Genomic DNA, 16,333 nt, shown 5'->3' with positions numbered 1-16,333 from the left:
ATGGGAAAAGGAGCAAGTATAGTAGGAACCAGTGGGGGAGACTGGCAAGGGGGAATGTACACAGGATATGCCTACTGGCAAAGCAACCTGCAGTGTGCAGGCAGGTTCTCTACCAAAACTCAGCTACCCACTTCTTCCACAGGTTTCTTATTGCATTCTTATACTGAGTCACTTACTGGAGCTTTTAAACAAACATACAAACAAACAAACAAACAAACAAACAGACCAGGAACATCTCATTCTTGGAATTTACATTTCTGCATCATAAAAACTGATTTAAGACCAAAACAGCAAATAATGGGCCCTCTCAGAATTCATATTATGCTGTTCACAAAAATAAGGAGACTAAATATTTTCTCTGTTGGGAGTATGTGTGCTTTGAAGATTATGGTTTAATCCCTTCCCAATCCTCTTTGGAGCACTGTTGTAGATTTTGTTGTTATTTTTACACACAAGTTCTGATCATGAATCAGGATCATGCCTTATGGGAGAGAGAATAACTGCTATAAAAGAAGCAGCCAAGGATGTCATCTGACTGAGAAGCACTGGTACTTAATTAGGCTAAGCAAAGATAATATACACAGTTTTCCCAGCTCAGAAATTCCTTTTAATGTAAAAATAAGCCTATAATCATTTATGAACAGAGCGGGTCATCTGTGTGCTACCTGTTTTTCCCCTCTTCATGCAAACTTACCTTTTCATACCTAATATAGGCAAAATTGAATAGGATGGGGAGGGAGGAGGGGGAACAGGATGAACCCACAAACACAATAGCTTATGTAGACATACCCACAAGCAAATAACTAACTGTGACAAATGTCTGGCTTATACTAACAAAAGTCAGGAAATGGCTGGATAGCACTAAAGCTGTTTTTAATTTAGCCTAGCATGCCTATGTCTCAAGGCACATATGGTAGGAAAACAGTATCTTTCGGTATCATCTGGCTTGCCTGATAAGAGGCTAAGCTAGCAGCAAGCCAGCTGGTGGTGCTTAGGCATTAATAGAAGGGGTTTTCAGCAAATTCCTACATACATAATTTTCTTTAATATGACCCAATGTTTATAAACATTTGAAATTTTAGAGCACTTCATAAATAAAGCATGCATAAGCTCACTGAACTCACCATAGTTCTCTTATTCTTTGGACAACCACCTTGAGGTGCACTCTGGGTTTAAGAGCTTAGACATTACACCAGACACACAATCCGTATTTAGATTTCTGACCCAATTGATTTTCCTCAAGCACCTTCTGGGAACCTCGTATTTCCACTTTCATCCTCTACTTAAACGAAAAAGGGAAAAGGCATAGTGTTAGTAGGACATCTCAGTTCTCTTGCAGATCATGACAGTGCTTTGGGCATGAAACTAGATGAATCCATGATATATTCAACTGAAGCAATGCTACCAAAACAAATCCCTGCAAAGAAAAAGAGAATACAGAAGAAAACAACACAATTGCTTGCCAATTTATAAAATGAATTTAAAAAAACACAAAACCACCTGAATAAATAGAATTGTCTAGCAAATGTAGTATAGGGGCCACACTCAAGATTTGTACAGGATGTACCTCTAAATATACAATGTGTAAAGCAAGTTCTATAACACCTTGCACCTTCTATAACTGTGTATCTTCCTCCTTGCAGGCCTTCAAGCACTTTTCTGGAAATAGAAGTCTTGAAAGCCCATCTAGTTCACTCTTGCTGCTTGTGCAGGTTGGGTACTATCACAAAGCCAAATCATCTGAAGTCAAACTGCAGCAAAAGCCATGTGTGTATGAAATGACTACCCTATGGGGTGTGGTGGTTTTAGCTGCAACAGTGCAGCCATTAGCCTCAGCTAGGATAGCCAGTGGCCACAGATGATGAAAACTAGCCTGCCCAGCACAGCAACTTCTGAAAGCCACTTGTGCCTGCCTGCCTGCCTGCCTGCCTGCCTTCTTCTTTTTCTTCTTCTTCTTCTTCTTCTTCTTCTTCTTCTTCTTCTTCTTCTTCTTCTTCTTCTTTTTTATACAGCACCTTATACCCATAAGTCTTAGGGCGGTTCACAACATAAAGTACAAAATATGTAATAAAAAATTTGAAAGAATTAACAATACAAGCTAAAAAACCCCACAAACATTCCCAACAAAAGCTCCTACACAATACCCCAGCCCTCAAATACAGATAAAAAACCAAATTAACATATAACGTTTAAAATCATTGTAAAACCACCTGATCCAAGTTAAAACCCCGTCCCTTAGTGGGTGGGGCTAAAGAGGCAGCAAGGGACAGGTTTTTGTTTGCAATATTTTGAACTTGTTGGGGTGTGTGCATTCCATCTTTCAGATCATGGATGGGGAACTAATGACTCTCATCAACCTTGGCAACTAACCACGGTGACGGGGGTTGATGGGATTTGGAGTTGAGCATCTGGAAAGCCACAGATTGCCCACCCGTTTTAGGTAGATAAAGTTTATTTTTATGTGTCATATTAAATACATTGTATCTTAAGCCTTTGAGATAGGGTGCAGTGAAACAACATAAAATTAATTCTGTAAAGAAATCGACTCCACTTTAACTGACACTACTAAGTTTATGTATACTATTTCCAGTGTTTTTCTTGGCTGTTATAATACAGGATCTGAGAATTGTTTCCATCAGGGAGCCCCTGCTTTAAAAAACAAGAGTTTGGGATTGTTGTCCTTTAGTGACCACTGTGGTTGGAAGTTCTCATATGTCTCACTGTGTGGGTCTTCCAAAAACATTCCAAGATGCACACAACCCCTCCATCAATGCGCATACAGAGCATGAGAACGACATTACTATTTCTCTTGGCATCCACTATTAAGAGGAGATTCATAGAGTTGGAAGGGACTTTAAGGGTCCTCTAGCCCAACCCTGTGCAATGCAGGAAGCTCAGCTAAAGCATCCATGTCAGATGGCCATCCAGCCTCTGCTTAAAGGCCTCCAAGGAAGGAGAGTTCACCCCACTTCACTGTCAGAACAGCTCTTACTGTTAGTTAAGTGCTCTCATCAGTATCTAAAAGAATGAACTAGGTTGCAAGAGCTACAACTAAGTGATGGTACTATCCAAGCTAATGGGTAGGCCTCTCTTCCCACACCCAGCAGCTACATAGAACAATAGCCAGAGCTGTGAGCTGAAAAGCTGGAGATTGAGCCATGTTTTGCTCTGTGCTGGACTTTGGGGCTCCCCTGGAAACCTAAGGCGAAGTAAGATCTGTTGGGGTGTTAATGCTATGATCATGCCCCACCATCCTACACTCAGGTTGTATATATGTGTAAATATAACCATATGTCCTAAATACTTAGTTGGTCTTTAACTTAGTTGGTCTTTAAGGTGCTACTGGAAAGAATTTTTTTTGTTTTGCATATGTCCTAAATACATCCACAGCCTTAACTGACATTCATTCTAAGGAAACCACACCCTGGGAAAACACTTGGGACCCTTGGAGTCTCTCACCATTCAGAGACTAGGGTTGTAACATTATACAACATGCATCTCTCCTCTTTGCATGCAAATAGCCCTGATAATTGTAGCTTGATGGTTTTTAGTTTAGTAAACAGAAACACTGCTCTGGGGCTTTCTCTTTGAATTTCCAATTAGGGCATCACAACAGGAATGACAGTACTTCAAGATCATGCAATGGGCCATTTTCCTAGAAGCACTCTATCACTCTCATTGCCAGCTTGGCTGGAAAATACCATACTTTGAATACTGCTAGGGAAGTTACTTTACTCTTCAAAGAATAGAAGGCAGAGATGTATGTGTTGAAAAATATTGGAATGTACTTTTAATGCCTAAGACAATCCAAAAGGAGTTTTCTGCATCTGCTGAGAGATGAGACTTTGGGGAGCTCTATGTTGTGGGGTCCGATTGCTGCTGCTGCTGCATGGCTGCTATTATGGTACTGCCATAATACCCATTCATCCTGTGCAATTTGACATTACAAGACTACAAATTACAAAAGCACCCATTCGGGGGCTTCTGCACTGTGCCATCTCAAAGAGCTGGGAAGCCACAGAGAAGAGACTTGCACTTTAAGCCTGCAGTATATTGTGAGACTGTGAAGAAAGAGCTTGAGGGGCAGGGCAAACAGTTTGGTGCATTGAAAGAACCTAAGATTAGCCAGCTGGATCAGGCCCATCTAGTCCAGCATCCTGTTTTCGTAGTGGCCAACCAGATGCCTGTGGGAAACCAGTAAACCGAAGTTGAGCACAAGAGCATTCTCCCCTTCCATGGTTTCCGGCAACTGGTATCTGGAAGCATTTCTGCATCCAGCTGTGGAGGGAGAGCATAGCCATCATGGCTGGTTAGCCATCAATAGCCCTCTCCTCCATGAATTTGTCTAATCCTCTTTTAAAGCCATCCAAGTTGGCGGCCATCACCACCTCCTAGGGGAGCAAGTTCCGTAGTGTAACTATGCGCTATGTGAAGAAGTACTTTCTTCCGGCATTCAGCTTCGCATTTCATAGAATGTATGAAAACCTTTCTAATCTCTAAGGCAGCAATACCTAATGGTTTATTCAGTGAGGAAGGTTGTTAGAGACAGGCAGCATGTATGATACAGGGTATCAGAAACAAGAACAGTGGGAAAGTAGTGGAACAAACACTTATTAGATCTGCCCATCTTTGCAGATCAATATTTTCCATGTGCAATTCTTCAGGTGTGCATATGAACCATAACTGCAAGTCTTAACAGTGCCATTGGACACTGGGTTCTGCTTCCTGGGCAACACCCAACAGCTAGTTGAATGTATGCCACTTAGACTACCCATTTTTCCTTTCATGTATTCCATCCCTCTTATTGCTGTGTAACTTTCCCATGAGAGAATTGGTTACATCCAACAAGAGAGCATAAAAAGATATCCATGTTGTTCAGAAATATAAAAATGGTGGCCTGTACATCCATCTTTCCAAGTGATCCTGCCCGCTCAGCAGTTCCACTAATCCACTTTCCTCTGTGCATTGACACCAAAATTCCAGTTTAGCCAAAAATTTATTCTGTTATTTAATAAATTATAGGATAATTTAATAAAGTAGCCTAAACATCTTAAGTGAAAAAAGCAAAAACATTAGAACTCCCCACTGTCAAACATCTTTCTATTGTAAGGCAAGACACAAATCAACAGAATCCTAAGATGTACTTGTCTCTGACAAGATGCAGAGACAATCTAATACAAAAGTTAAAGGCATTGCACATGAAGAATTCAGGGGGTGGAGTGAGCAGCCAACCCACTTAGTTGATTCCAAGACATTTCGTCTTCAGCAAAATTGCACGTTTCCCATCCCAGTGGAGAAAAGACGCTGGAAGGTCACATATAGCTCACTCACACAAGTGTTTCCAATCAAAAGCTCCTTCCCAAAATTATCAACAGTGCTGGCGTAAGCTTTTTTTAAAATAAAAAACAACAACCATGGAAGCGAAAAATATGTTCAGAAGAAAAATAAAAACATTTGTTTTTATAAGAACGATGAAATCACATCCTTATATTTTAGTTTTGAAAGGAACGTGAGAATATTTTCTCAAGCTTGGCAAGACATGATCACTGCAACTCAAGAGGGCACGCCTGAGGATATTCTGGCTCAAAATTAATAGTAGCTTGTGCATTTTACTCTCCCATAATATGTAACCATTGCTACCATGGGCCACCATTACTAAAAATGACCCTACCACTCTTAGACAGATGTCTGAGATTATGATCAGGATTTAAAGCAACCATGAAACTATTTCAGCAGAACTAAAGAGGTTTCAGGCTATTTCTTGCTCAACCAGGAATTCACTCCCCCACCCCCCAACTGCATTTGAAAATGAGATAGTTCAGCTTTGTATCAGATCACTTTTGGGATCTTTTCTGGAGAGGAGACAAAGGCTTTAGCTAGGCTAAAGGAGTCTTGGCCCTGCAAGCATCCATGGGATCAGAGCAGGTTTAAAGAGAGATGTGGAAGAATGACAATTTGCAATTGGTATGATTCCAACCATTTTAGATTTGAGGCAGCTCAGTACATTACTTCCTATAATGTTTTTATTTCCCTACAGATATCAAGCTGCATGGCATTTGAATGAGACAGGACAAAGACATTGAAAGTATTCCTTTTATTAAGTTGGTTTTTAAAAAAAAATCTTTTCAAGAGCCATTGCATCTTCAAAAATAGCATATACATAGGTAAAGAAGTATCAGTACAAAACTCAGTACTACAAATATGTAAACAAGTTGACAGTCTGTTACAGATGGGAAAGTTAAAGCTTGCAGTCTTAAAGCTGCAATTAGTCAGTATGTTGAAATTGCATTTGTAAGAGCTGGTAAGTAGAAGCAGTCCTTGAAAATAGTGTAATGTTTCTTTTGCATAATACGTACTTCATTCAACATCGATCTATCATCTTTCAACAAAATACCTTGTTTTTGACATGGTAAAACCATTATATTTAATTTGCAGCAATTATTTTGCCATTCTTTGAATCCAAAAAGTTATTTGAATCCAAGAAGCTAAAAAATGGATTTTAAAAATGGGAGAAACGAATTGCTTTTCATTCATTTAATTGAAGGACAACCTCACTGAGTGAGTGTCCAAGGAATGTGCCACTTGTAGTTTCCATGGGTGCACACGAAGCGGCCTTTAGTCTTTCGATATACTTGAACCAGGAAGATTCAGCCAACCAAGAGCTCCCTTTGTATCACACCCATATCATACAAGTACAATCACACCTGCACCATACACATGCAAGCACTACATGTAACTTTGGAGTATTCATGATACAAGTACACACCAACAACATAACATACAAAGCAGCCCTTAAGCCTTACAAATTTTCAGGATGAGTCTGTTTGACTAAAGGCATGGATATATTTAAAAAAAATAGCTGAAATAACGTATCATTTCGCAATCAATTCCTATACAGTTCCTTTGAAATTATCTGGTTGGATCAGTTGTAGGAAGACACAAAACTGTTTTGTCTGACCCAGTATGGTGTGTGCTTCTACATAACAAGCCACAAGTTATTTTAATAGCAAAAGTGGAAGACACAAGTTGAAAACTAGGCTGGCTTATTTTAGAACTATGGTCCTCCAGTATGTAGGCTTCAAAAAAAAACCTTAAGGCTGATTTAAATTTTGTTAACAGAGGGATTATACAACAGAAAGACTTCTGAAAGATAATGCTGGGAATACACCTCCAATTCAGATACTATACTCCTTTCTCCCTACACTCAGTGTAACCACGTTAGTAGCTACTCTGAGGGCCAAACTAGAGAAGATACCATTCAACAATTAGCAGCTACATAGGTGGCTTTTTAAAAAGAAATTGCATCCACAGAGACATTAGTCTGAATTGGGAACTTTGTGTGGGAGTAGCCCCCCCCCATTTTCAATAGGGGGGGGATGCTCCATGCCAATCAGCCCCATCCCCAGCAGCTGTAATTTACCTTTTAAAAAAATCAATCATGTATCTAATTTTGTGAACAGCATCTTAGCAAGTTGGGTACAAAAATGTAAAAGCAAGCATTGTTTCTTATTAAAATCCTATTTCCAAAGCTGAAGAGAAAACAGTTCTTTAGTTCCTTATTTGGGGCAAGCTGTCAGTATTCAGAATAAATGGTAAATTCTTCTCTGGAGAAGAGACACTTCCACATGGCATGAATTAAAAATTGTGAAGCATATACATATTTGGAACCACTTCCTTTGGAACCACTTTACCAAGTTAAAACCCTAGTACCAACATATACGGTATAACAGCAGCAATTTTTTTCAAGTGTTTGGTTAAAAAGTGTGCAGCACTCAAAGCTGTGAAGATCAGGCTTAAAATGTGAACCTCTTTTCATGATTTCTTACATAACATTTAATGGCTGAGGGTCTGACATGGTTCTTGCATCCAGAAGCAATACTAAAACTCCTGGTTATTCTAATAGATTTGGAAGATTCACCTGTCTAAAAAGGACAAGACATTCCTCAGGAATCTAGCCAAAAATAATAGTATTTTGTGAGCCAGCACTTGTTTTACATAAGTAAGATATGTACATATATGTAAGCCCAACTATCCAGTTGCTCTGGATCGTATCCAACAAAGAATTTCAGTATCTGGCTGTGTAGCTGAACTTTCCTTCCCTCTCCTTTCTTCTCCCATGAGACCCCTAAATCTGTTCTGGGGTTTCACCAACCCTCTGCAGCAGATTTGGGGAGGACATGCAGGGAAAGGGAAAATACGACACTGGAAATGAAAAATCTTGCAACTGCTTGGTTGCATACCACCCTCGTGTTCCTGAAATGGCCTTCAGTTCTCTGCAGTGCCCCAACATAAAGCCTTCAATGTTTTACAAAAGAATAAAAAACACAAGCACAATAAAAAGCATACGCAAGATGATTCTTAAACACTAGAAACACAGGACTCTAAAATAATAGAACAACTAAATTTAGAGTGTGCAAGTTTTTCCTGTTTCTTGAGTTTGACATGTCTAGTACACGGTACACCATACGACTGCTAGTATCCAACAAAAAGGTTTGAAATCTTTTGGGTCTTCAACTTGTAGTTAAATTCCTTTATATACATTCCAAAAAGAAAAGGCACCTGGCCATATTACTCAGCTGCGTGCTCTCACATGCAGCAGTGAACCCATAAGAGAAAGTCCACACGAAGATAAACTTGGTAAGAGTTGCATGCAGAAAGTGCTAAGTTCAATCCCTGATGGTCTCCAGGTGTTGCTTGGAGAAATACCTGTCTGAAACACTGAGGAGGTGCTGCCAGTGTAGACTATACTAAACTAGATAGACCAACAGTCTGACTGTGTGTTGCAGATTTCTATGTTCCTTGGTCAACACTGCATTGAAAAAACCAATTAGAACTGCAATACTGCAGATCACAGCATGCAAGTGTCCAGATACAAATAACAAAGGGACTTGTGTAACACATTTATTGTGACACAAACCTCTGTGGACTACAGTGCACATCTACCTGTAACTCACGGTAACACTTCATGTATCTGTTAACTGTAGTTCATGGAAGCTCATGCCTGTTGTTTTTTGCTGCAAAAGACTAGCACAGGGGCTGCTCTGGAAAGAGATAATGTTCTGAGTGATCAACTCGGCTGTATGCACAGGCTACCCTCAAATCCCTGGTTACAGTAAAGCAATATACAGACCTCCAAACAATGAAGCAAGTTATGTGAGCCTTCTGGGGTTGTTGTTTTAGTTCTATACTGCAAATTCATATAAAAATATATGCAGTATACAGAATTTCAACTAAAACCAAACTCAGACTGAATAAAGCAGTCTCCCCATGTCACATACCAGTGAGGAAATTATCAAAAGCAGTTTGTCATGTTTTAAGAAAGTGAATTCCACTAGGTAGCAGAAACCCCTTGAACAGCCATAAGTTGTTCTTTGGATCCAAGCCATTAAGAAGATTAATTGTGAATGACTTTTTCTTTCACACTCAATACTTTTACATTGAATTTTAAGAATTTTAAAAGAATCTAGCACAATGATGCATTCAAGTATAAGCTTTCCAAGTATAAAAAGGAAATTCTGGAAGTGCTGAGATTTTCAGTAAGTGTTGGCATTAACCAAGCACAATTCTCATCCACAAAAGCCACAATTAAAAGTCTCTAAGAGTCAGCCGTTAAATTATTTCACTTATGAAGTACAAAAGCGTAATGTGCTAACCTAAACATATTAGCAATTAGTTTTAAGAAACTGAGATTAAACATAACTGCACTCTTTAAAGCAATATATTCTTACCACCATGACTGAATTATTGATATGGATAATCCCTAAACATAGTGGCCAGTTAAGTCAGGTATGCATGCAGAGCTCTGTGCATGCAGGGCTTTCCCCTTCCTCTTCAATGATCAAGAAAATGGACTACACAGGCAATGGGAATCCACACGTATGCCAAGTGTTTCCCTTCAGAGAATGGGGAAGTCCTATGCAGGACAAGGCCCTATTGTGGCCTGCAGGAAGCAACTAATATAGCAGTTTGACATGCTGAATTGTGAAATCGTTTAGAAGTACACTTGTGGTCTTCTCTTCACTTTGTATTTTAATGAGCCATACCGCACCTGAAAGAAAAAAAATGGCATGGAAGATTTAGATACGCAGGGCAAAATCTGGTGCAAAATTTGTAAAACTGGCTGTTTATTTTCTGTCAGGAATAGAATCAAGAATAAGGACATGAATGAAAGTGTTAATCCAATTATGTGCAATAAAAACAGCTTCAGATCATTAGCAGCCTTAAAAAACTTCCAGTCTATTCACAGGGGTAGCCAATATGGTGTCCTTCACATGTAGTTTGATTACAGCTCCCACCATCTCTGAACATGCCAGCTGAAAGTAGGCCAAAACATCTGGATGGTTCTATGTTTGTTACCCCAAATGACCACTACAGAACACACAACAAGGTCGATGCATACAGTACAGTCATCAAGAGCTATTGCACCCCCTTCCCATTTTTAGTTCCCTTAGCATATGAAAGATTTGACAAAATACTGAACAGAAAAACCTGGCAAAGCAGGACATGAAGAAGAAACAGATAAAAACATATATATTTGAAGGCTGAAACATATTAATGCTGGGTGAATGTCACTTAAACCACAATTAGAGAGATCCGGAGCCAACTGCTGGAACAGAAATCTCCCTCCCTCCTAGGGAAAACATGTTCCCCCTCCCAGCTTCAGCATAACTCAGAGGGATTTCAGCATCATTCCTTTAAGCAGGTGTTGAACCCAAATGTTCAGTCAGTTCCAACTTACCCTGACCTATGGTACAAGAGAAGGGGGAATGGAGTCCTGAGAGGGAAGGGAGTAGAAAGAATGAGCAGGGGACTCCCCATTGCTTAACCCAGCCTTCCTCAAGCTGGTGTCCTCCAGATTTTGTTGGGACTCCTATTCCCATGGGCATCATGCTGGGGAAGGCTGCTTAACTACTGTTAAAAGGCAACCAGTGCATCACTCAGAAAAAGTTCGTAGCTGAAGACTGCCAGATGCACCTTTTGAATTACTTTGAACATCCAACTATGGTAGCATGATGAGCCAACAGTTAATATTTAAAGGCCATTTGTATCATGAAAAAGCTTTAATAAAAACTTATTTTGAAAAAAGAAAGGCTTTGTTTCAAAATATCCCCCGAGAGGCATAAAACACTAAAAAAAAAGTCTCTCTTCCAGGCAGCCTTAGAATCACCAAAAAAATCAGCAAAACAAAAAGATGTCCGTAACAACAGTGGAAAAAGCTGCATAAAACACACATTTCCCTTGATCTGGTTCTTGCTGCAGAGCAAGCTGGAAATATTCAGCTTATTAGGTGTTATTTCATGTGCCCATTGTCAGAGACATGGCCTGGAGCAGCTACCCCACTCTGCTGGGGGCAGAATGGTCAGGGAGGGTTTCTGGCTAACAGGGCTCTGAACTGCAGGACACACAGGGACGTCAACAAAATGGCTTCCAAGTGCCCTCAGCAACATTGTGGAGCATGAAGGTTGTCTTGGTACTCTTGTGACCTTCATGTGATAAACAGGAAGATCAACTGCTTGAGCGCAGATAGCATAAATTCTTATCGGAACCTAAGCAAACAGGAGTGAGAGTGCATTACTGCTGTCCATCAGGAGATCTGAAGTGAGGTGTTCCCAATATGTAAATGACATACAGCTCTATTTCTTTGTACCATCTGAACACAGAACTTTATATTACTAAGTAGAGATGTACTTGCCTCTTTGCGGCCTTTGATAGTTTTTACCGATTTCATACTTTGTGTTCGCCGGAGACCTCTCTGAGTGAACGTCTCATCCTCTGAATACGTCCCTTCCCTCTCCTCATCTGTTTTATCATCTTCAGAATCTTTTTTTAATGGAATATTGTAACCTGCTACTGCAAAGTTGAAAGTTTGTTAAAGTATAAATCATTGGTATAAATTATCTTTAAATAAGGCGAACACTGGGGACTAGAAAAAGCTGGGCTATCCTGATAAAATCTGCAGGAACAAGGCTTTCTCAGTTTCCAGTAAAATAACATGGTTGTATTCATCCACTGCTTGCTTTATACAAAATTTAATGGGCAACATCCAATATCAGTTATCACCTGATCTAGCAAAACCAGAAACATCCCAGTTCTTTTAGTAATATACAAACCTAAAGTTTCATTGGTGGTGGAGCTTCTGCTTCTCTTTTTTGTATCAGGTAATGTTTGGTAGTGTCTTTGTCCCACTGGTTCATCACCTTGTATAGCTGTTAAGTCATGCATACTGAAACTCCGCAGCTTTTCAGTTATTGCCCCTTGACCCTGAAAAATTAAGGGGGGGAGGGGGGAAGAGAAATGTTTCAATAGGAAAAGGATCATTTTCCCCCAAAGTTTATTTGTAACAGTCAGAATACAAATTGTACTATTACAAGGCATCACATGCAGTGCTTCTATTTCCATCAAGCATATTGTGTTCTTTTGTGCAGCACCTTGCTTAAACATAAACTTAAAACTTGCATAATACAAAATTTACACTAGTAAACCAATTTATAAAATCACATTCTCTCTTTAAAAATAATGTCAGATCTTGACTGTATGTTAAAAGTTATGTTCTGCACAAACAGAGGTTTCCCAGTTTTGTATTAGAGCTGAATTGTATTGTTACACTCCCAGCTGTAGATTAAGGGAGTGACAACGCAATTCTACATACATCTTCGACTGAATAATTCTCGTTGAAATCACTGGAGTTTATTCCTGATCGTGCTGTAACTATTGCAGTATAGCACATGTACAAGTGCCTCTACGGAAATGGCTCTGCAAAAAATACACCTGGAAAAGCTCTATCCCTTGCCAACCTTAAATAATTATAAGGGGCATGTAAAGTTCTGGGCAAGCTGACAGTTTTGAATGCAACAAATAAGATTTCTTATCTAGCAATGCTTCCAAGTGTCAAGATGACACCTATTGTTGTTGTTTTTAAAGGATGGTGTGTGTGTGTGTGTGTGTGTGTGTGTGTGTGTGTATACATGTGCAAGACAGGGCTGAAGCATGCAAGTGCATGTAGCACCTGCAATAGTTACTATAGTCTGTGAACAAGCCTGTGCAAGCCTGAGGCTCTTGAATTTCTCTCTCTGCTTTTTCCTCTGGCATGGGTATAAGGTTTTTGGAAACTTCCACTTCCACTTCAGATTAACTGCCACTTGTTGCGTTGCCCAAACCCAGTCATGGTTGGTTTGAAACTAAACAGCTTGTTTCAATTCCAGCCAGAGTTTTAGATTAATTATAGTTTAGGGTTCAGAGGAAACACTAAACTGTGGTTAATCAGAACAAAGGTTTCTGATTTGCTCCTCACACAGCTGCACAAGAAGTGGTGGTGGTGGGAATGCACAAGTCTTGAAGCTCGGACAGCCTCATTCCTATAGTGATCAACAAGGTTTATCATGAGATCCATCCAAGTTGTAGAAGCCAAAGTGACGAAAGTGTACTAGTAAGGCAATGCAGAAAACCAGCAGTTAAAATGTAAGTAGAAAGCCGGAAGAAGCACAGTATTCAATGTTTTGCACTGCGTACCACATGTATTTGCCCAGATAGTCAGCATAGTGGTACCTCCAGTCGTGGACGGAATCCGTACCGGAACTCCAGTTGGATCCCAAGGTTTCCGCAACCAGAGGGACTGCTTTTATGCATATGGCAAAACCTGGAAAAATACTTCTAGGTTTGCCATGTTCACATCCTAAAGGATACACAACCAGAGGTGTGCTTATCCAGAGGTACCACTGTATTGGCTGTGCAAAGAGTCCCCTGTAATGTAACTACTTTGTAGATACAGAACACAAGAAAATACCTCATACACAACACTCAATTTATGGAATTGCTTGCCATAATATGCAGTTATAGCTACTAGCTTAGATGACTTTAAAAGAGATTAAACAAAATCATGGAAAATTGGTCAATCAATGGATACTGGCTACCACAGCTAAACAGAGCCTCAGTATTCAGAGGCATTATACTAAACATGAGATGCTGGGATGTACAAGTTGCTGTTGCTTTCATGAATTGCTTGTGGGCTTCCTGGAAGTATTTGGCTTGTTACTGTAAGAAACAGCATTCTCAACTAAAGCGTTTCCCTCCATCTTAAGTGTAAGTCAGGACCATTTCAAATACCCAACCCAGATTACTCCTTTTTGTGAAATTCTATTTAGCATCTGGATCACAATTTCTGTATGAATGAACCCCAATCTATTAAAAATAGTCTTATAATTATGTACCATACTTACTCTGAGAATTTTTACAGCTTTCCAGCTTTTATAGGCCTCCAGTTGTCAGGGAACAGCATCTTTGACCCAACTAGCTTCCTATCCTATATTGCCTTTAATTGTGTCCTCCTGTCATATAGGATCTTTAATGCAGCCAACCCAACTGTGCCTCATATATCCATTCCATCTGGTACAATCTCCTGGCCATAAAGTTCCGAATTTTATTAAAATATAATTACTGAATGTACACATAAGCATGCAAGCTCATACAAGTTACTTTTTCCTTATTTATTTTAAGCATGGTGAATTTCCTTGCTGTAAAACTTCCATGTGCTATATTAAGCAGTTCTGCCCACGTGAATTAATTCACTAACAGGACCAGCAATCCTTTCAAGCACATTTGGGAGAAATTTGGTTTAACAAAGGGCTGCAGTTATGGCTGACAAAGTAGCCTTACGCCATTCATTTTCTTGTTTTCAGCTGTCAACACATTAGTACTGTAGTAACATCCTTAGAGGTTGCATGATATATAATAACCTGTTTAAACATAGATCTGAAACATGGTATAAATGGTCAGAACTTCTCATACAAATCTTTGTCCTTGAGCAAAAAGCTACAAATTGGCAGTAACCAAAGGCCGTTATGAACCTCTGTAGATAAACCAGCAGAGGAATCATCTCAGAACAATAAATTATGTATTTGGAAATATAATGGTCTTCATTAAACAGCTAGTTCTCAGGATAAGAGTAAATAGACAAAGCATGGCCAAATATAAAATACTACGTATGAAAGCGAAGTGAGAAGCTGCTTTGGCTGCATACCATCAGCAGTTTGCAGCATTTGATGTTGAGGAAATGAAACCTTGAGAATAGCAGGTCCAGGAAAAATGGAAGCCATAAACAAGCCAAATAGGATGAAAGCTGAACAATATGACCCTACATTAATGTTTTCTTTCAATAAATTGTGCTCCAACGGTCAGGAAAATTCTGCCTTGATCCAAGACTCAAGAGAGGAAGGTTAGGTCTCATGTCTCAGCCTTAGGAAATCCTGGATGTGTGGTTTCTCTGCGTTTGTAAGAACACAGTGGTCACATCAAATCAGGCTACTGCCAATTCAGAAAGAACTGATGAGGTAGACATAACACTAAGCCATAGTTTAAGATAAAAAAGAGCCACAGCAAGTCATGCGCTCACATACTCTCTCCCTGGTGCAGATGTGAGTGTGAGTGCACATATGCCAAAGATAGGCATGATTTGATCAACTGAGGCCTTAAGGAGTCAAGCAATTTCCCCTAAGAATGGCAAATTCTGCATAACCTTGCCAACTAGTAATTATTCCTCCTCAGAATCGCATCTAGTGTCAATTAAAGCAATAGCAATTTCCTGAATAAAATGGCCGTGTGCAGAATTTGAGTAGTTGTTTACCAAGAATATCTGACAACCAGTTCAAACGTTATCCTGCTGCCTAAACACAACACACAGATTATGGCTGTTTGAAAGCTTTTCGCTTGGCAGCACTCCATGAGGAGTGGCAACAATCTCAATTATTCTTAGCACATCAAACCCAAAAACATGGGCCACTGAAGTGCTGTACAGACATTTCCACTCATATGCAAAGTTTTAGACTAGAAACGGGGTACCTGTAGCCTTCCAGATACTGCCGCACTACAACTCCATCATCCCTGATCACTGGCTATGCTTGATCTAAGGCTATGTCCAGTGTCCTGCTGCCAGCTGAAGTTCATCAGGTATCTACTACGAGTAAGGCCTTTGGGGCTGCAGTGTCAATTTTATAGAATACTCTCCCTAGGGTTTCAACAGCTGATCCTTCAGGCACGAGGTTCATCTGACTTTTTTTAGGAAGGATTTCAGCCTCACTGCTCTGACATATCCATCCATGTCTTGCTGCAAGCTGGTTTTTCCTGCTCTACTTATTTGTTTTTGCTTCTCTTGTAATATCTAATGTGAATCTGACTGTTTAAATGTTCACATTTCTTGTTCTGAGATTTCCTTCACCTTAAGGAAAGTGAAACAGAAGGGCAGGGGTTTTGCTCTGAAGATACCTCTTTAAAGTTAGCCAGATATATTTTTAAGCATTTCCACTACCTTTTTGTTTCTGATCCATTGACTGCTGGTGAA

General features: G+C 39.7%; 1 protein-coding gene and 1 long non-coding RNA gene across 2 annotated transcripts in view; one reads left to right on the top strand and one right to left on the bottom strand.

Annotated features, from left to right (window-relative positions):
* The first annotated feature begins 2,030 nt into the window (after window positions 1-2,030).
* On the top strand, window positions 2,031-6,470 carry LOC310845489. Its single transcript, XR_014564800.1, has 2 exons — window positions 2,031-2,440; window positions 6,038-6,470. It is a non-coding gene; the product is annotated as an uncharacterized lncRNA (long non-coding RNA).
* REEP3 (receptor accessory protein 3) overlaps window positions 6,080-16,333 on the bottom strand; it is a 32,694-nt gene continuing 22,440 nt past the window's right edge. The window contains exons 6-8 of the mRNA XM_083740529.1: window positions 12,111-12,261; window positions 11,693-11,844; window positions 6,080-10,048 (exon numbers count right to left, since the gene is read on the bottom strand). Of these exons, the coding sequence (XP_083596655.1) occupies window positions 9,992-10,048; window positions 11,693-11,844; window positions 12,111-12,261 (360 nt within the window). The 3' untranslated portion in view covers window positions 6,080-9,991. The remainder of the gene's footprint in view (window positions 10,049-11,692; window positions 11,845-12,110; window positions 12,262-16,333) is intronic.

Source organism: Podarcis gaigeae, assembly GCF_964106915.1.
Source record: "Podarcis gaigeae genome assembly, chromosome: 5".
NCBI lineage: Eukaryota > Metazoa > Chordata > Lepidosauria > Squamata > Lacertidae > Podarcis > Podarcis gaigeae.
Note: the sequence above shows the minus strand (reverse complement) of the source record. Positions and strands in the feature narration are given on the sequence as shown.